At 40.0% G+C, this 21175-nt stretch overlaps 1 protein-coding gene across 1 annotated transcript; it reads right to left on the minus strand.

Moving 5' to 3' along the window:
• Window positions 1-4207: 4207 nt before the first annotated feature.
• On the minus strand, window positions 4208-8326 carry dtd2 (D-aminoacyl-tRNA deacylase 2). Its single transcript, XM_059956290.1, has 3 exons — window positions 7774-8326; window positions 7511-7580; window positions 4208-6367 (listed from the first exon to the last, which is right to left on the minus strand). Exons 1-3 carry the CDS (start codon window positions 7861-7863, stop codon window positions 6042-6044), a joined length of 486 nt encoding a protein of 161 aa, XP_059812273.1. The 5' UTR covers window positions 7864-8326; the 3' UTR covers window positions 4208-6041.
• Between the last annotated feature and the right edge of the window lie 12849 nt (window positions 8327-21175).

Consider the following 21175-nt stretch of genomic DNA (forward strand, 5'->3'; position numbering starts at 1 on the left):
AAAAGGTTGGTAAGACACGACCTGCCCCACACAAAGCCATGCTGGCTGTCTCTAACTAGGTTAACTAAAAATGCTTAAATCTTATCCCTAAAGACATGTCGATACTGATCAAGGGCCCAGTAGTCTCTTGCTTCCTTCAATAACCTGGGGCAAATCCCATCAGGCTCTGGGGACTTATCCACCTTAATTCTCTTCAGGAGGCCCAACACTTGCTCCTCCTTTTTTAAAAACATTTTTTTTAATTGAGTTTTCAAATGATTACAGAAAGAAGAAAAAAAAAATTATCAACCCTTCCCCCCTCCCCTTAACCCTTCCCCCATAACATATCCCTATAGAAGGAAAGAAAAAGAAAGAGAAGAAGAAAGAAAGAAAGAGTGCCTGGATATCGGAAGATCCCCACATGCTCCATGGAGTTCATAATAACTTTAGTATATATATTTCTTTCTTTCCCCAAATAACCAATTATTTAATCTTCGGAGCACCTGTATATTTAATCCTGTCTTTTGTAAATAAGGGTGCCAAATTTTCAGAAATGTTTCATATTTATCTCTTAAATTATAAGTATTTTTTTCAAGTGGAATACAGCTGGAAATTTCGTTCTTCCAATGATCTATACTTAAGTATGAATCTGATCACTTCCTCCTCCTTGACCTCTAAATGCCCTAACATATTTATACACAGCACTGATCACCTGGTCCTCCATATGCTTTTCCATGGTAAATACTGAAGCAAAGTACTCAGTAAATGCCTCATTCACATTCTCCGTATCCAAGCAAATGTTCCCCCCTTTATCCTTGAGTGATCCTACCCTCTCCCTAGTTATCTTCCTGCTCTTGATGAATGTATATAGTAGAATGCCTTGCAATTCACCTTAATCCCAAGAACTTTTCATGGCCGATCCAGGCTTTCCCAATTCCCTCTTTAATTCTTTTCTGGATTCCTCATGTGCTTCATTTGATCCTGACTTCCAAAGCTTTAGATATCTTTCCTTTTTCTTCTTGACTAAATTCATCTCCTCTCTAGACATCCGAGGTTCTCTTATCATTCCATCCCCATCCTTCCTTCTAACGAGAACCTACCTTTCCTGTACTCTGTGCAATTGATCTTTAAACACTCTCCACATGTACAATGTAGACTTACAAGAGAAAAGGAGTTGCTAATTAACACTTAATAGTTTCTGCCAAATGCCTTTGTAATTTGTCCTAATCTGATTTAAGTCTCTCCCACAAGGACCATACCTATCCACATATATAGCTAACCTGAAAGATAAGCAGTTGTATTTACTGTTCCCTATCTGTTCACCCACTGAAAGGTCAGTCACCTGGCCAGGCTCATTACCCAACACCAGGTCCAGTACAGCCCCTCCTCTCATTGGACCGTCCACATATTGATTTAAGAAACCTTCCTGGATACACTTAACAATTTCAGCCCCATCTAAACTCGTTGCACTAAGGTGGTCCCAGTTTATATTAGGGAAGTTGAAATTCCCCATGACAACAACCCTATTATTTTTACATATTTCCTTATCTGCTTACATATCGGTTCCACAATGTCCCGGTGACTGTTTGGGGGTTTGTAGTACAATCCCATCTGTGTGATTGCACCCTTCCTATTCCTGAGTTCTACCCAAATGGACTCAGTGTCTGACCCCTCTGTTTTCTCTCCCTGGAGCACAGCTGTGATATTGTTCCTGGTTAGTAGTGCAACTGCTATCCCCACTATCTTTTTTACAACTTCCTCCTCCTCTCTCAACCAGGTTTTAGTAATGGCTACATCATAGTTCCATCACCCTTATCCATAATACTCCTGGCATTAAAATATACACACTTCAAACCATCTGACCCAACATACCTGCTATTTCTATTTTGCCTTTCAATACTTACCTATCTTCTGGTTCGATCCTTCCCTTACTGACCTGGGGCTCTAGTTTTCAGCCTCCTGCAAAACTAGTTTAAACTCTCCTGATAGCATCAGCAAACTTCCCACCCAGGAAATTGGTTCCCCGCCAGTTCAGGTGCAACCTGTCCCTCTTGTACAGGTCACCCCTTCCCCAGAAGAGGTTCCAATGATCTAAGAACTTGAAACCCTGTCCCCTGCCCATCTCATCAGACCCTCATTCATCTGTGTTATCGCCCCATTCCTACTTGCATTAGCTCATGGCACAGGGAGTAATCCAGATAAAGACTTGTATTTATAGAATGTATTACAAAGAAATGGGATCTTATGAGCTATGTTACAACCTATATTGCATCTACAAAATAGTCTTCAGTAACTATGACAGCTAATTTGGATGCACTGTATGATCCCATGAACAGTAATATGATAACTGTTGCAAAGGTGATTGAGGTATAAATATTGGCAAGCACCTGCAGAATCTGTCCTTGCCCAGCAGAGGCATTATCCAATACACTCACTGTTGATAAGTGTGTAGATAGGTATTCACAAAAATTCCAGAATAGGTTGAAAAGTGGAAATCAAGAGAAAGGGCTCCTGTAATCATTGAATGAGACTTATAAAAATGCTGCAGAGAATTGTGACCTGGATGACTGAGAAGGTGAAGGAGAATCCCAATGGCTTCTCCAGATATATTAAGAGCAAAAGCATAGTGAGGGACAAAATTGGTCCACTTGAGAACAGCACAGTCATCTATGTACAGACACGAAACAAATGGAGAACTTAAATGGACTTTTTGCATCTGTATTTACTCAGGAGATGGACATAGAGTCCATAGAACTGAGGCAAAAAAGCAGTGAGGTCATGACTGGTGGGCCTGATGTCAGTAGTGGGTATATTATTGTACGTATTCTAAAGGACTAAATATGTAAGTATTTGGATAGTAGGGCCTTATTAAGGATAGTCAACATGGTTTTGTGTGTGGTAGATTATGTCTAACTGATCTTGGTTTTTTTGGGGAGGTTATCAGGAAAGCTGATGAAGGAAAGGCAGTGGATGTGCAGTAAAGTTTAGCAAGGCTGTTGACAAAGTACCACATAGGAGGCTGGTCAAGAAGTTGCAGTTGCTTGGCATTCAGCATAGAAAATTGGATTCGACATTGGCTTTATAGGAGAAGCCAGAGACAGACTGCACATGGTTGCCTTTCTGATTGAAGGCCTGTGACTAGTGGCGTGCCACTGCAATCAATGCTCGGCCTGTTGTTGATTATCACCTACATCAACAATCTGGACAACAATGTGGTAAACTGGATCAGCAACTTTGCAGATAACACCAAGATCGGGGGGCATAATCAGCAGCAAGAAAGGCTAACAAAGCTTGCAGCAATATCTGAAACAGCTGGTAAAATGGCAGATGGAACTTCATGCAGAGATAAGTGTGAGGTATTGCACTTTGGGAAGACAAACCAGAGCAGGACTTGCAAAGGGAATGGCAGGGCACTGAGGAATGTGGTAGAACAGAGGGATTTCAGAACACAGATCCATAATTTGATGGAAGTGGTGTCATCGGTAGAAAGCATTGAAAAGAAAACTTTTGGCACATTGGCCTTTATAATATATTGATTACAGGAGTTTGAATGTTATTTTTAAGTTGAAGACATTTGTGAGGCCAGATCTGATGTTTGTGCAGTTCTGGTCACCTACCTACTGGAAGGATATTAGTAAGATTAAAAAGTAAAGATAACTTTTCAGGGGTGTTGCCAGTCCATGAGTTATAGGAAAAGTTGAATAGGTTAAGACTTTATTCTCTTGAGCATAAGGGAATAAGAGATTTTATAGTGGTACATAAAATTCTGAGAGGTATAGATGGGGTTAATGCAAGCAGGCTTTTTCCAGTGAGGGTGGGTGAGACTAAAACTAGGCCATATGTTAAGAGTGCAAGGTGAAATATTAAAGGAAACTTCTTCATTCTGATGATGAAGCATGCATGGCAAGAGTCGCCACCAGAAGTGGTGGATGTAAGTTCAGTTTCAACACTTTGTATAAGTATATGTGTAAGTAAGAAAAATTTGTATAAGTACATGGATGGGAGGGTTAAGGAGGACTACGGTCCAGGCACAGGTCAATGAAACTAGGCAAAATAAGTTTGGCATGCACTGGCTGCAATGAATTGTCTGTTTCTGTCATAGTGCTCTACGATTCCAGGTTGTTTCAGATTCCTTTGTGTATCACTTAAGTATAGACAGAACATATCAATCTGATAATCTCTGTCAGCATAAAAATCACTTGGACTGCATAAAGGACTAATTGTACACAAAAAATCTCATGTTACTTTATTTCAAATAGGGGTTTTAAGTACTGCTCCCAAAACCCTATTAAATACAGTACATTTTTCATTATATTCACATCAAAACTGAATCATTTATTTATACTGTAGATATCAATTCTATATACATTTTTCATTATTAGTTTACAATTTTTAATTTCATACAAACTTTTACTGACCATAGTATCCACTGAGTTCATCTAAATGATTTCAAATTGTAAAGGCAACCGAACAGTTAGGTCATCAGTCTGAAATTTTAACCATTTCTCTCAACAGATATTGCTTAGCAAGCTGGGTATTTCCAGCAATTTCTGTAAAAACACAAAGCAAATTAGAGCTGTACTTCTATGCAAGACAGTCTTTGTGTAGCTAAGCTAGCAAGTGTCACATGTAAAGAACAGCCCATTGGAATGTTAGAAGTTGCTTGAATTCAAGCATATTTGAACACAAAATGATGCAGGCTTTGAAGTAATGCTCACATCCTTCAAGGACCAGAAGTCAGCACTAGGTCTTAGACAGTAATAAAGATATGGGTAAAAATTTAATTGCCTTTTTTCTCAGAACACATAGGCTTTGGGACATCTATGGGAGCAGAACAAGAAATATTGGCACAGATGTCATCAAAAAGAAAATAGAAATTACTAGCTTCTCCTTGAAAAAAATGGCTCTTGTGGGAAGATGAAAGGAATCACAGCCTTTCTTTCAAGACACGTCTTTAATGGTTAGCTTTATTTGTCACATGTACATCAAAACATACAGGGAAATGTATTGTTTTTCATCAATGACCAACGCAGCTCGAGAATGAGCTGAGGGCAGGCAGCAAGTGTCGCCATTCTTGCAGTGCCAATATAGCATTCCCGCAAGCTACTAACTAAGCTATATGTCTTCAGAATGTGGGAGGAAGCCGGAACACCCACAGGAAACCCATATGGTCACAGGGAGAAACATAAAACTTTAGCTGGGGTTTAAAATCTCACCTGAATGGTGGATTCTTGAACTGTGGGGCAGAAAAGATGCCAGACTATGTACAATTTCCAATAAATGCTCCAGATGAATCTGAGGCAAAGGCACCTCAATCTAAAGCTAAATATGAGTATGAAAAAGTCTTCAGTTGATACCATGCTGTAAATTTGTGGGTATTATAAAGGGTATTGTCTTTCCACAGCTTCCATAAATGGAATTTTTTCTTTTTAGTTAATCCCACTCTGTCACCTTGACTTGCTGATTATTTTCTACTTCATAATACAATCTTACTTGCAACTGAATGTTCAAGTTCTGTGATCTAGTAAACAATTTGACTAACATGTAAGTTGCACATTCACAAATCTGAGATGATCAGGATTATATTTAAACCAGAAAAATGGTTGTTCCAAACAGACTAAGTGCCAGGGCTGATAATCATAAATAGGAGTTTCCAGAAAAACAGAGCAAAATATGCTTCCAGGAGTCTCTGCTACAATGAAGAAACAAATATTTTATCGTATTTACCACTTGAAATTGTGTAGAAAATAATGTATTTATCATCTTTCCCATGCCCATCATCATCGATCAAAGGAAACTCGTCATGTGTGAGTGCAATTGGATCTTCCAGTTAGCACTTCAATCATCTTTCACAAATTGCCAAAGGAAACTCCAACATAACAAGTCTAAACATCAACCAAGACTGTCATTAACAACATCCTGTTTACCAGTCCACATTTCTAATGGTAATCAAAAGTCTCATTGCATAGCTGCTCTTGAAAAGAAAATGTGCTGTTGAGATAAAATTGGACATCAAAAATGGAGCATTTTAAATAATGATATTTAGTTGGCACTGAATATATTTAAAATTCAATCAGGTGTGTATATGGGCCATTGGTGTCTATTTGCAATACTTGTCTATTTCCATATGTTCCATGCTTGACCACAACTCCAGATTCAGCACATTTACTGTTTGAGGCCAACTCTTTTTCACAGAGAGCTACAAAGTGTGCATAAAGCTCTTTGCCTTCCTCTTTTCCAATATTGTCATGATATTGCATGGCCCGTCCCTTCACTTTACCACCCAAGGTAGCCTGGGGTATGATAAGAACATTTGCAGGTAGATCCAACACGGACAAATGGTTGCCTTCATTATCCTCACAGAGTTTCACATTCAACAGTGTTTTAACTGCAATAGGAAAAAAAATGGATGTCAAATCTAAGAACATTCGGTCATGTTTCATATTCCAAATAAACTGCCTAACAGTAATACATGTTATGAAAACCACATGAACAAAATCAAAACCCAATTAATGCCTACTCTTATTAAAAAAAAGGATTTAGTGCTTTCCTGGCATACATGATGAATAAACTCTTGGGCTTTCAGCTGGGTACAGGTATGAATTATAATTGATGTTTCAATGACAAAGTGTCATCTTCATAAAGATAGCAGAGTTTGTCTTCGTAACATTGGTTATAATTAACTCCTGTACCTGGCTGGAATCCCAAGAAGAGTTTAACCCTATTGTTTTTTTGTTCCAATGAAATTGATTTGGGAAAAAATGTTTACTTTTTGCTATTGAAGCCCTGTCCCAACAATAACAACTTACAGAATTTTACACTTCCAGTCATTTGACTTACGTATACTGCATTCATGTTGCGTGCAATGACTTAACTATTTACACTTACCTATGGGATATGCTGGTTAGTTGTTTGGTGACAATGACCTGGTAGATAGTGGGGTACATGGCCTGATGTCACTTCTAATTTAAAAGTAGCTACACTTTTGATGTTGGTATTTTGAGATTGACATTGATATCACTCAAACTAAATTAATTCCCCTCACCCCCTACATAATCAGGAGTATCACATCAGAGGAATAATAATAGGTAACACAAAAGTGCACCAAACTGAAAGATAAAAAAACATTCAAGCACTCCATGCATTAAAATGAATTAAGCGATCTGATTCGTATTAAATCACTTTGTATTTTTTTTACAATTTAATTTCCTTGCAAGCTAGAGATATATGGATTAACGTGTAAATTTACTTGCACGTTTCCCATTCCTTGCACCTAACCATAAGTGATGTCTGCAACTATCTATACAAACTATGCAACTTCATTTTCAATCCTGAGATCTTGTTCTCCAGTTTTACTTCTGCTTTAGAAATCTCATCCTTCCTGACCCTTTTAGCTTAATGTCATTCAAGTAACTGAATATAGCCTTGGGGTGCTTTCCTACAGATGTCTGAAATTGTGAAAAATGGCTGTATTCGAGTTCCAATGACTTCACGGAGTGATAACAACTGCAATATGTAAACATATACTTACTCATTTTGGGAATCAGCTCTAAACTAGCACCTTTAAAAAAGCAAATGTAGATCAATGTCCCTCTTTGTATCTATAAAATATAGAAATAACTATAAGAATATAATAAACATCCTTCTTCGCAAATTATATTCATTGTATGCGACAACATCCGAGATAGAGAGGAGGGAGGCTAATTGGAAACAGCGCCTCAGTTCCCACCCTTCCCCACTCTATGAGAAACTCTGCAGTGCTTGCCGAACGGAACCAGGATCGCCGCTCAGGACCTGAACGTATTCAGCGGCTGCATCGTTCCCCGCCGGCTTCACCAGCAGCCGAGCCGACAGACACTGCTGCAACACCACACGAGCCGCCATGGCACTCGAAGGAACCGGGCACAACTTCCGCCGGAAACCAGTGATCAGAAACGAGCTCTGACGAGATGTTGGGTTCTTTACAGGGTTTGGCAGCGCATTTTAAAAATTAAATTACGTGCCAAGTACCGTGGGAGGTTTACACAGGAAGCAAAATTAAGAAATCTCCCGGCTAAAACGGGGAATCTGAGCAGTAAAGCTATCCATATGGTTGGTGAAAATGATAGTTCCGCTTCTTCAAAGACCGTTGGTTCATCATTAGAGTTTTGCAAACTCTTTTTGGAACTTAAAGGGTATATTAATTTACCTACGATGGGAAAATTCAGTTGGGAATATTAGGAAAGAATTCTCATTTACAAATCCACGATGGTTCTTTCTGGGTGGAGGCAGTGTCCGGTGCCATTGTCCTTAACGCACTTGCACTTCAGCGTCAGATATTAAGTCAGTCATTTCTCAGTTTCCCTACTTTCTTGGAAAACAAGTGCGCAATTTTACAATCTAGTCTGGAAGTTTAGCATTTAAAGTAACTGTGTTGTTCAGAATTCAAGATTGTTTAATGTAATTTCCGGTACGCAAGTGTAAAACAGAACAAAATAATTGTTACTCCTGATCAAATGCAGCACAAAAATAATAAGATAAAGAACACACAATAATGTAAACACAATAAATATAAGACAACTTATATTCATAGGTTGTTTTATGAACATAAGGTGACTGACAGGAAATGATAGAGGTGTTGGGGTTTGGTGGGGTGGGTTAGTGGGTGGAGGTGTTAAATAGCCTTGGAGAAAGTCTGGCGGACTGGTGTGGATGCTACACACCCTCCTCCCTAATGGGAGTAGGACAGTCGAAGAGTACAGTGGGTAGGATCCTTTGTGCTATTGCTGGCCTTTTTCCTGCATGATTCTGTACACAGTGCCTATAACATGTATTCACTCCACTTGGAAGTTTTCATGTTTTTTTTTGTTTTACAACATTGAATCACAGTGGATTTAATTTGGCTTTTTTTGGCACTGAATAACAGTAAAAGACTCTTCCGTGTCAAAGTGCAAAAAAATCTCTAGAAAGTGATCTCAATTAATTACAAATATAAAACACAAAATAATTGATTGAATAAGTATTCACCCCCCTTCAAGACAGTAGATGCACCTTTGGCAGCAATTACAGCCTTCAGTCTGTGTGGATAGGTCTCTGCAGCTTTGCACATCTGTACACTGCAATTTTTTCCCATTCTTCTTTATAAAACTGCTCAAGATCTGCCAGATTGCATGGGAATTGTGAGTGAACAGCCCTTTAAGTCCAGCCACAAATTCTCAATTGACTTGGTTACTCTGAAACATTAAATGTGTTGTTTTTAAATCATTCCTGTCTGGCTTTGCCTTGGCATCATTGTCTTGCTGGCAACCACATTTTCTCCCAAGTTGCAGTTCTTTTGCAGACTGCATCAGGTTTTCCTCCAGGATTTCCCTGTATTTTGCTGCATACATTTTACCCTCTATCTTCACAAGCCTTCCTGGGCCTGCTGCAGTGGAGCATCCACAGAGCATGATGTGCGGTGATTTACTGACTGCAATTTTGCTCATTCATCTGCCTGTCCTTCCTCAGTCTCACTACACACTGCTTCTAGTTCTCTACCAACTACCCCATCCTCAGCCCTATCACTCTGGTTGCCACCCCCTGCCAAATTAGTTTAACTCTCCCCCACAACTGTAGCAAACCTGCCCGCAATGATAATGGCCCTCCTTGAGTTCAGGTGTAACCCATCCTTTTTGTACAGGTGATAATTTCCTCAGAAGAGATCCCAATGATCCAGAAATCTGAAACCCTGCCCCCTGCACCAATTCTTCAGTCAAATTTGCCAAATTACCTTATTCTTACCCTCACTAGCAGCAATCCAGAGATTACTACCCTGGAGATTTCGCTTTCCAGCCTCACTGCCTATATTCTCTCTTCTGGACCTCCATTTTTCACCTTCTGCCTTTAGAATACTGTGTACCCAATCAGAGGCATCCCTGACGTGGCACCTGGGAGGCACATACCATCCAGGTGTCTCTTTCATGTCCACAGAATCAGCTTAATGCTCCTTTAATTATGGAATGCCCTATCAGTACTGCACACCTCTTCTCCCCCAACCCCCGAGCCAAACAGAGACATGATTGCTGTGGCTTCTACCTGGTAGGCCCTCCCCACAGTATCCAAAGTGGTATACTTAATGAGTGGAACAGCCACAATGGTACTCTGGACTAACTGCCTATTCATTTCTCCTCTCTTGTCAGTCACCTTGGTATCTGCCTCCTGCAGCTCCTATCACCTCCCCATTTTCCTGTACAAGGCAAAGAACATCCACCTGCTGCTCCAGTTCTTTAACACTGTCTCTTCAGGAGCTGCAACTCAGATATAGCTATCAGGAGGACTGGAGGTCTCCCAGAGTTCCCATATCTCAACACAAGGAACATTCCGCATACTCAGCACACTAGCTAACCAAGAGAAAATATACTAGAAATTTACTTACTTAGAACCTCCACTTGTGCTTGCCCAAGCCTGCTCTTGCCTAAGCCCATTGAGCCAGAGCCTGGACACTCTGACATTGACCACTCACAAAGGGGCTACTCCACTTACACCTCCCTTCTTTTTATTGGCCCTGTGCTCATTGCAGCCTGTTGAAAAGAGCTAAAAGTATCAGAGCTCTTTTTTAACCTCTTACATATAATGATCTGGATGACAGAATTGTTGGCTTTGTGGCTAAATTTGCAAATGATACAATAATAAGTGGTGGGCAGGCAGTGCTGAGGAAGTAGAAATACTAGGACAGATTAGAAGAATGGGTAAAGAAGTGGCTGATGGAATACAGTATAAGGTAGGATAATGTATAGTAATGCACTTTGGTACAAGGAGTAAAGTTGTAGACTTTTTTTAAAAATGGAGAGTAAATTCATCTCTTTAGAACAGAAATAAGGATGAATTTGTCTTAGCTAGAGGGTGGTGAATCTGTGGAATTCATTGCCACAGACAACAGAGGCCAAGTCATTGAGTATATTTAAAGTGTAAGTTGATACCATCTTGATTAGTAAGGGTGTCAAAGGTTACAGGTAGAATGCACGAGAATGGGGTCGAGTGGGATAATAAATCAGCCATGATCAAATGGCCTAATTCTGCTCCTATGCCTTATGACCTAAAAGGGAAAGGAATCAGGTGATAATTATACAAAATGCTTGCTTAAAAAGTTACGGCCACTTAGCAGATATACAATATGGAAAAAGTCAATGTGTATTTATCAGAACATAATTTAAGAGAATAAATTAATCATTAGTTTTGTATTTAAGTTTGTGATTGAAGTTGAAGAATCAAGAATTGATCAAGGTACAGTATTTCTACTATATTGAAGAACTGTGGGACTTATTATTTTAATTAAAAGTGGGGGCTTGAGGAATTAAAATAAGATTGAAGTATTCCTTCCATTGGAAAATTGGCATTATGAAGCTTTTTTTAAAACTTTAAAATAGATGCAAGTGGTTTGGTGGGATATCACCACCCACAGAAATTATTTGGCACTGAATTCTACAAAGCCAATTCATGCAATTACATTCAAAGGAAAAAAATAATAAATAAGGTTGCGGGACAATCGAGAGTAGTGCCTTGTGATTAACTGCAGCATTCAGATTATGTAGTATGTAAAATTTTATGGTTATGGAATACCTTGCCATAATATATGGAAAAAATATGGCAAGCAGACTGTATATTAGCTTTCAAACAGATAAATATCTGCAAAATAAAGGAAGATTAAATTAAGTAGTGAGTCAGCACAGTAGCAGTGGCTGAAATGATTTTTTTGTGGTGTATCACTTAATGTTTCTCTCTTTACCCTCCATCCCGTTATTTGTTTCAAATACTTATCTGTTTCACTTAACCTTTGCCCAAAATGAAGTTGACCTGCTTAGAGCCTTTTGGGAATGGCTGATGCTCTCCTCTCAGAAGTGTTGTCATCAGCACTGGTTTGTGCCTGAATAGACTACAGAATCATTTTACTTCTTGAAGAGACAATTTTCACTCTGAGCAAGAATCACCTGTAAAGAATGGTCTCAGTAGCCTTTGAACCAATTTTGACCTGAAGAATATAGTTGTTAGGTTAGATGATTTTGTTAGGTGATTTTTTTCTTGTTGTCTTCTTATTAAATCACTTGGGAGTTAAGATAACATCTTTTTCTCTGGTGTTCTGGGTTCTACAATGATTAATGAGGCCAAAATTGACTTGTTATGGCCAAGGGAGTGCAGTAGTTTGATAGTAGGCTAATTATCTGTCATTTACACAGGCAGAGGTTCTGAATACCACCCCAAATGTTCCCTTTTCGCTTTGAAGGATCCTGCTTCAGAGATTCTGAGTCATTGGGGTTGAAGCATGTCTTCATGGAAACTTTAAGTGCAGCCTAGAGCTGTTTTCTCCATCTACTTCAAGATTCAAGTTCATTCAAGATTGAAGTTTATTTGCATTGAAACACATCTTGAAATGTGTTATTTGCATGAATAACCAACACACTCAAAGGTGTGCTGGGGCATCCCGTAAGTGTTGCCAGCATTCCAGTGCTAACACAGAATGCCACGATGATCAGCAAGAGCAACACAAAGGGACAACAAAACCAGAACATAACAAGCAGCAAAACAAGCTATTTCCTCCCTCCCATCCAAGTACATACACAATCCTCTAACCCCGAGTTGGTCTGTATTCTTCAGCCTCCAATGGTCCTGGATTCTGAAGCGGACAAGCAAATATTTGTACTTTCGACGACCCCAGAGCAATCGCAGAGATTGGTAGATCTGGGGCTCTGGCCAACTTGGTAGTCTCTTCCCATTGACAGAATTCAGAATAGAATATCTGTTCCAGGAGTCTGCTGATGAATGTAAACAAAAAATGTGGTCTGCCCAAAACTGCAAACTTTGTGCAACCAGCTCCTCAAAGTTGGGGATGGTGGCCTAGGAGATGGCAGTGATTTTGGTTCAATAACTAACTGGCACTGACCGCATTGGTGGTATTTTTAATTTGGCCCATGATGCTTGCTTAAGAGGCTTCATCAGTTAAATTCTAAAAAAGGAAGGATAATCAACAATGTCTTCAGCTACAGAACCAGCAATTTTTGACTTTTTTCATTTCTTCATCAGGTAGAAGTAGAGTGTAGAATTCTGTACTCAAGGGGATGTGAAGGTTTAGTTATTTTTTTTACTTATTCAGCAATAACAGGGTGAAATAGACCCTTCCAGCCCTTCGAGCCATGCTGCCCCAGTGACCCCGCTTAACCATCACCTGATCACAGGACAATTTACAATGACCAATTAGCCTATTCAGTAAGTATATTCTAGACAGAAATATTTAGTGAAGGGATATGGGGAGATTAGTGTGATTAAGTAGTACTGAAGTAAAAGATTTTAAAAATCTTACTAAATGGATGAGGGACTAAAGGCTTATGTCTCTTATGATCTTACATCCTCCAGTCCAAACAGGAAGAGGTCATTGCTTTACCACTTAGTATTTGTGCCAATGGTAATTAGTTTGCTATTGCAACATGTACCAATACAGTGAAAAGCTTTAATTTGCACCCCTTCCAGACAGATCATTCCATTCTCATTTGTTAAGATAAGAACTGCTACGTTCCTGAATTTGTAAATTTGGATGCATTGGTAAGGTGCCAAATTTTAAAATGTATTTTGCAAAAAAAAACAGCTAGAGAAATACAGCAGGTCAAGCAGCATATGTGGAGGCAGAGGGATGGCTGATGTTTCAGTATGAGATCATTCAAAAGGAGCACAAAGGGAAATAACCAATATAAAAGTCTGAGAGGGAGGAGTGAAGCAGGGGCTAGCAGGCAAAATGTAGAACAAAGGAGGGAGATGATGGGCAGATGGAGCACATTTGGAAAGGAGGTAATTATGGATAGTAAACTCATGCAGGTGAATGGAAGGATTATTTATTTTACAAATCATGGAAGCAATGCTTTCCATTAAAATACCTGACAAAACAATTTTCACTCTCAGAGCTATGGTTGAAAGTTCCCACCTGCTTCAAAAGGGCAACAATTATATCATGCCCAAGAGCAGTGTAGTAGTGTGAGCTGCCTTAACAACTATTGTCCAGTAGCACTCACATCAATGGTGATGAAATGTTTTGGGGAGTTGTTCATGGCTAGAATCAATTCCTGCCTCACCAAGGACCTGGACCCACTACAATTTGCCTATCAAATGCCATCTATAAATTTGATGATGGTACAGCCATTGTTGGTAGAATCTCAGATGGAAATGAAGTGACAGGAACAAGATGTACCAGTAAGTGGTGCCACAGCAAGAACCTTGCACTCAGTATCAGTAAGACCAAAGAGCTGATTGTGGACTTCAGGAAAGGTAAAACGAGGGAACACAAACCTATCCTCACAGGAATCAGAAGTGGAGACGTGAGCAATTTCAAGTTCCTAAGTGAATATATCGTGGAGGATATAATCTAGTCCCAACCAGGCAAAACAGTGGCTATATTTCATTAGGAGCTTGAGACTTGGTTAGACACATAAAGCACTTTTAAGATTTATACAGATGTTCTATGGAGAGCATTCGGACAGGCTTCATCACAGTCTGGCATGGTGGGGGGTGGGGCTACCGCACAGGATTGAAAGCTACAGAAAGTTGTAAACTTTAATCAGCTCCATTGTGGGTAGAGGCCTCCATCATATCTAAGACACCTTCAAGGAGCAGTGCCTCAGAAAGATGCCATCTATTATTAAGGACACTCCCCCCCCCCCCCCAATTACTCAGGACATGCCCTTTTCTCATTGTTACCACCAGGAAGGAGGTACTGAAGCCTGAAGGCACACACAATATTCTGATTGAATGAACAGGCAATTCAAAAAGAATCATTTGTTTAGAATATTTTTGTATTATTGTACACAGTCAATTGAGGATACAGAAACTGAAAATCCTCCATAAAATATCCTAACCCAGAGAGAAAATCTTTCTGTTGCATGAATTAAGTTTGGTGTTGAAGGCATTGAGCAACACAGAAATGAACTGGTTCTAAGGTAATTTTAGAAATGTAAAAATCAACTTGAATAGATGAATGTTATTAACCAACACAAGGGGTCAATTTTATGAGTAAAATGTTGCATTATATTTAATCTCCATTGCATTTCTTGTATTTGAATTATATTCTCCCTTACATTCTGGTCAGCATTATGTTCAACATTGATCAGACTTTTCCATCAAATGACTATTTACAGTGACATAGAAACCGATGCACATTACATCTCTAGCTCAGCATAAATTTTCGATCATACTCTCGCCTGTGGGCAACTTGCTTTTTATTAGGCACACAAGATAATTTTTTTTGAAGCTATTGATCCAAAGTATTGATGTCAGATAATTTAAATGAAGCAATTGAACAAAACTTGAAGAAAAAATAAAGCAAGTATAAATGAAAGATGGAACAAGTACTGTTTAGTGGATCACTTCAGTTGGACACATTATGTCCTGTGTTTTATCAATGACTGAGACTAACCCACTTTGCCAGGTAATTAAGCAGGTTTTGTAAACCTGTGCCAATTTTCTACAAATCTTTCAATCTTGTAGATGTAGGATATTGGAATCAGGCCACCTCCCAATCCCAGTACAAGGTTTAAAAAGAGCTTGGGCCCCTTTCAGAACCTTTTGGTGCACTTCAATCATCTTAAGCAATTGTTTGTTGGTGAGGCAGCACGAATTTTGAAAACTCAGGGCCTTTCAGACCTTTTTGGCAGGCTTCGATCATAACAAGTGAGGTGTAAGCACAACAGCCATTGTGCGAGTGAGCCAGTGTCAAGCTAGAACTTAAGCTTGAGAAGTTAGAGGTATAACAGTGTAGGCAGGATGGTAGTTAAGGCAGTGGAATGCTCCTCCTGTGAGATGTGGGATTGCAGGGGTACCCAGTCTGTCTCCTTGCTGACTGCATCTGCAGAATGTGCATTCAACTTCAGCTCTTGACTGATAAAGTCAAGGAATTGGAGCTAGATCTGGCTATACTCAGTATCATGCAGGAGGCCAAAAACCTCAGATGAGATTTTACTGAAGTGCTCACACAGAGTGCAGCCTTCAGATAGCAGATGGGTAACCACCACAAGTAATGATAGTATACAGTCAGTGCAAGGCTCCCTTGTGGCTATTCCCCTCAGCAACATGTAATCCCCTTTGGATACTGTGGGGGTGGGGGGGGGGGATTGATCCATCAGGACAAAATAGCAGCAGCCAGGCCGGTGACACTGTGGCCAGCTCTGAGGCTCAGCAGAAAAGGGATAGTGATAGGAGACTCAATTTCTGTGGCTGCAAAAGAGACACCAGGATCGTGTGTTGCCTCTCAGCTGCTGGGGTCCTAGATATCTCAGAGCCTGTAGAAGATTCTCAACAGGGAGGGTGAATAGTCAGATGTTGCGGTGCACATCGGCACTATTGACTTAGGTAGAAATGGGGAAAAGAGGTCCTACATGGTGAGCATAGGGAGTCAGGGAAGAAACTGAGGAGCAGGACCTCCAAGTTAGTCATCTCTGGTTTATTCCCAGTACTATGTGCTAATCAGGGGATGAATAGGATGATAGTACAGATGACCAAGTGGCTGAGAAAATGGTGCAGGGGGCAGGGATCTATTTGGAAGATATGACAGGTACAAAAAGGACAGGTTACACCTGAACCCAAGGGGACCAATATTCTCACAGGCAAGTTTGCTATAACTGTTGGAGAAGGTTCGGCCGGGGTTGGGAACCGGACTGATAGGCTGAAGATGAGGCAGATGCTATACAAGCCACAGCAGTGTGTAGAGATAATAGGGCAAAATTGCAAGCAGTGGGATGAACTGAAATGAAATATGGTTTCAAAAATCAAAAAGGGTGATGGGTGACTGAAGTTGTTATATTTGAATGCATGCAGTATATGGAATAAGGTAGATGATCTTGTAGGATAGTTTGTGCCAGGTATGGCATTGTAGGCATCAATGAGTTGTGGCTGAAAGAATATCATGGTTGGGAGCGAAACATCCAAGTATACACAATATATTAAAAGTACAGGCAGGTAGGCGGGGTGGTGGGGGGGGGGGGGGTTAGGTGGCTCTATTGCTAAAAAATTAAATCAAATCATTCGAATGAGGTGCCATAGAACGGAAAGATGTAGAATCCTTGTGGATAGAGTTAAGAAACTGCAAGGGTAAAAAGCCTCTATGAAAGTTATACACAGACCTCTGATCCAAATTACAAGAGGATATACAAACCCCATTTCCAGAAAAGTTGGGATATTTTCCAAAATGCAATAAAAACAAAAATCTGTGATATGTTAATTCACGTGAACCTTTATTTAACTGACAAAAGTACAAAGAAAAGATTTTCAATAGTTTTACTGACCAACTTAATTGTATTTTGTAAATATACACAAATTTAGAATTTGATGGCTGCAACACACTCAACAAAAGTTGGGACAGAGGCACGTCTACCATTGTGTTACATCACCTTTCCTTTTAATAACACTTTTTAATCATTTTGGAATTGAGGATACTAATTGTAGTAGATTTGCAATTGGAAATTTTGCCCATTCTTGCTTGATATAAGACTTCAGCTACTCAACAGTCCATGGTCTCCATTGTCTGATTCTCCTCTTCATGATGCGCCATACATTTTCAATAGGAGATAGATCTGGACTGGCAGCAGGCCAGTCAAGCACATGCACTGTGTCTACAAAGCCACGCTGTTGTAGCCTGTGCAGTATGTGGTCTGGCATTGTCCTGCTGAAATAAGCATGGACGTTCTGGGAAGAGACGTCGCCTTGATGGCAACATATGTCTCTCTAAAATCCTAATATACACCTCACAGTCAATGGTACCTTCACATACATGCAACTCACCCATGCTGTGGGCACTGATGCACCCCCATACCATCACAGATACTGGCTTTTGCACCTTTCGCTGATAACAATCAGGATGGTCGTTTTCATCTTTGGCACGGAGAACTCAATGCCCATTTTTTCCGAAAACGAGCTGAAATGTGGACTCATCCGACCACAGCACACGGTTCCACAGTCTTTCGGTCCATCTGAGATGAGCTCGGGCCCAGAGAACCCAGCGTCACTGCATAGAGTTGATGTATGGCTTCCTCCTTGCGTAATACAGTTTCAAGTTGCATTTCTAGATGCAGCGACGGACTGTGTTAAGTGACTGATGCACCATCTGAGACATAAAGGCGAGATATCGGCTTTTATTGACTGGAAGAAGGAACAAGCAGTGAGTGACCACCATACTACATCCTGGAGATTGAGAGGCCGGGCTCAGGCCTTGATTGCCTTTATACAGGGGTCTGTGGGAGGAGCCACAGGAGCAGTCAGCAGGGGGCGTGTCCAGACAGGTATATGTAGTTCACCACAGTGACAATGGTTTTCCAAAGTACTCCCGAGCCCAGGAGGCTATAATTGTCACAGTAGCATGACAGTTTCTTAGGCAGTGCCGTCTGAGGGCTCGAAGATCACACACATTCAACAGTGGTTTCCGACCTTGCCCTTTACGCACTGAGATGTCTCTGGATTCTCTGAATCTTTTCACAACATTATGTACTGTAGATGTTGAAAGACCTAAATTCTCTGGGAAATATTCCTTTTGAACTGACTAACAATTCTCTCACGAATTTTGGGACAAAGGGGTGAGCCACAACCCATCCTTGCTTGCAAAGACTGAGCCTTTGATGGACGATACTTTTATACCCAGTCATGATACCTCACCTGCTACCAATTAGCCTGCTTAATGTGGAGTCTTCCAAACCGGTGTTACTTGAATATTCTGTGTACTTCTCAATCTTATTTTAACTCTATCCCAAACTTTTGTGAGTGTGTTGCAGCCATCAAATTCTAAATTTGTGCATATTTACAAAATACAATTAAGTTGGTCAGTAAAACTATTGAAAATCTTTTTTTTGTACTTTTGTCAGTTAAATAAAAGTTCACGTGAATTAACATATCACAGATTTTTGTTTTTATTGCATTTTGGAAAATATCCCAGCTTTTCTGGAAATGGGGTTTGTAGAAAAGGCATGCAAAAAGGGCACCGTTACAATAGTCATAGGGATTTCAATATGTGGGTAGATTGGTGCTGGAACTTGAGAGGAAATTTGTAGAATGCCTACAAGATAGCTTTTCAGAGCAGCTTATGGTTGAGCCTACTAGGGGAAAGGCCATTCTGGATTAGGTTATGTATAATGAACTGGATTTGGGATCTTAAGGTAAAGGAAACCTTAGGAGGAAGCGATCATAATATGATCAAATTCACCCCGCAATTTGAGAGGAAGAAGATAAAGTCAGAGGTAACAGTATAAGAGGAGTAGAGGGAATTGTAGAGGCATGAGAGAGGAGGACCGTAAGTAGACAACAACAGGGATGACAGCAGAACAGGAAAGGCTGGAGTTTCTGGGAGCAATTCCTAAGGCATGGGATAGATGATTCTCAAAGATGTAGTAAAGACACGATGAGGCAAACATGGCTGACAAGACAAGTCAAAGACAGCATAAAAGCAAAAGAGGGTATATAATATAGCAAAAATTGGTGGGAAGTTAGAGGAATGGGAAGGTTTTAAAAACCAACAGAAGGCAACAAATAAGGTCAGAGAGAAATAATGAAATATGAAGGTAAGCTAGCTGATATCAAAGATAGATAAAGTTTTTTCAGATATACTGTATAAAGAATAAAGAGAGGCAAGAGTGTATATTCAACAGCTGGAAAATGATGTAGTGGTAGTATTGGAGGACAAAGAAACGGCAGACAAACTTAGTAAGTATTTTGCATCATTTTTCACTGTGGAAGACAAAAGCAGCATGTCAGAAATCTGAGTGTGCCAGGGTTAGAAGTTGCTATTATTAAGGAGAAGGTGCTTGGTAAGCTGAAAGGTCTATAGTTACCCTGAGATTTGAAAGCAGCAGCTAAATTGATTGTGGAGGCATTAGTAATAATCTTTCACTAATCACTAGATTCTCAAATGGTTCCTGAGGACTGGAAAATTACAAATATCACTTCACACATTAAGAAGGGAGGGAAGCAGAAGAAAGGAAATTGTAGGCCAGTTAACCCAACTTAAATGGTTGAGAAGATATTGGAGTCCATTATTAAAGATGAGGTTTCAGGATACTTGGAGGCACATGATAAAATAAGCTGAAGTCAGCATTGTTTCCTTTAGGGGAAACCTTGCCAGACAAATCTGTTGGAATTCTTTGATGAAATTACAGGCAAGATAGACAAAGGAGAGTTAATGGTTGTAGTTTAATGGGATTTTCAGAAGGCCTTTAACAAGGTGCCACACACAAGGCTGCTTAACAGGATAAGAACCCATGGTATTATAATAGATACTAGCATGGATAGAAGTTTGGCTGACTGGCAAGAGGCAAAGAGTGGGAATAAAGGGGGCCTTTTATAATTGGCTGCCAGTGATAAGTGGAGTTCTGCAAGGGACCGCTCCTTTTCACATTCTATGCCAATGATTTGGGTGACAGAATTGATGGCTTTGTGCCCAAGTTTGCAGATGATATGAAGATAGGTGGAGGTGCTGATAATATTGAGGAAACAGGGAGTCTGCAGAAGGAATTAGATTAGGAGAATGTGCAAAGAATAGTGTTGGGGAGTGTATGGTCGTGTGCTTCAGTCAAAGGAATAAAGGTGTAAACCATTTTCCAAATAGGGGAAAAAAAAAATTCAAAAATCAGAGATGCAAAGGGACTTGAGAGTCCTCGTGCAGAATTCCCAAAAAGCACGTTGACTTGGTGGTAAGTTAAGGCAAATGCAATTTGAGAGGACTAGAATATTAAAAAAGGATGTGATGCTGAAGCTTTATAAGGTATTGATCAGTCAGCACGTAGAATATTTTGAGGAGCTTTGGGCCTTTTCTCCAAAAGATGTGCTGGTATTGCAGAAGAGGTTCTTAAGAATGATTCCAGGAATGAAAGGAATCACATATGAGGTCAACTTGATGGCCTTGGGCCTGTACTTAATGGAGTTTAGAACAATGAGGGGAAGTTCTCATTGAAACCAATTGAATATTTAACGGCTGAGATAGAGTGGATGTGGAGAGGAGTTTTCCTATGCTGGGGGAAGTCTAGGACCAGAGGGCACAGCTTCAGAACAGAGGATGTCTATTTAGAACAGAAATGAGTAAGAATTTTTTGCCAGAGGGTGGTGAATCTGTGGAATTCATTGCCACAGATGGCTGTAAATGGCAAGTCATCGAGTATAGTTAAAGCCGAGCCTGATAAGTTCTTAGTTAGTCAGGGTGTCAAAGATTCCGGGGAGAAAGCAG

The sequence above is a fragment of the Hypanus sabinus genome, chromosome 2 (genome assembly GCF_030144855.1).
Source record: "Hypanus sabinus isolate sHypSab1 chromosome 2, sHypSab1.hap1, whole genome shotgun sequence".
NCBI classification, from domain to species: domain Eukaryota; kingdom Metazoa; phylum Chordata; class Chondrichthyes; order Myliobatiformes; family Dasyatidae; genus Hypanus; species Hypanus sabinus.

Excerpts from the sequence above, each read along its gene's own strand:
- dtd2 (XM_059956290.1), bottom strand. The coding sequence starts at position 7,863 with ATGGCGGCTCGTGTGGTGTTGCAGCAGTGTCTGTCGGCTCGGCTGCTG. Across the intron at positions 7,581-7,773 it reads CAGCCGCTGAATACGTTCAG|ATACAAAGAGGGACATTGAT; the intron begins GTCCTGAGCGGC and ends TATATTTTATAG. Across the intron at positions 6,368-7,510 it reads AGAGCTGATTCCCAAAATGA|TTAAAACACTGTTGAATGTG; the intron begins GTAAGTATATGT and ends TTCCTATTGCAG.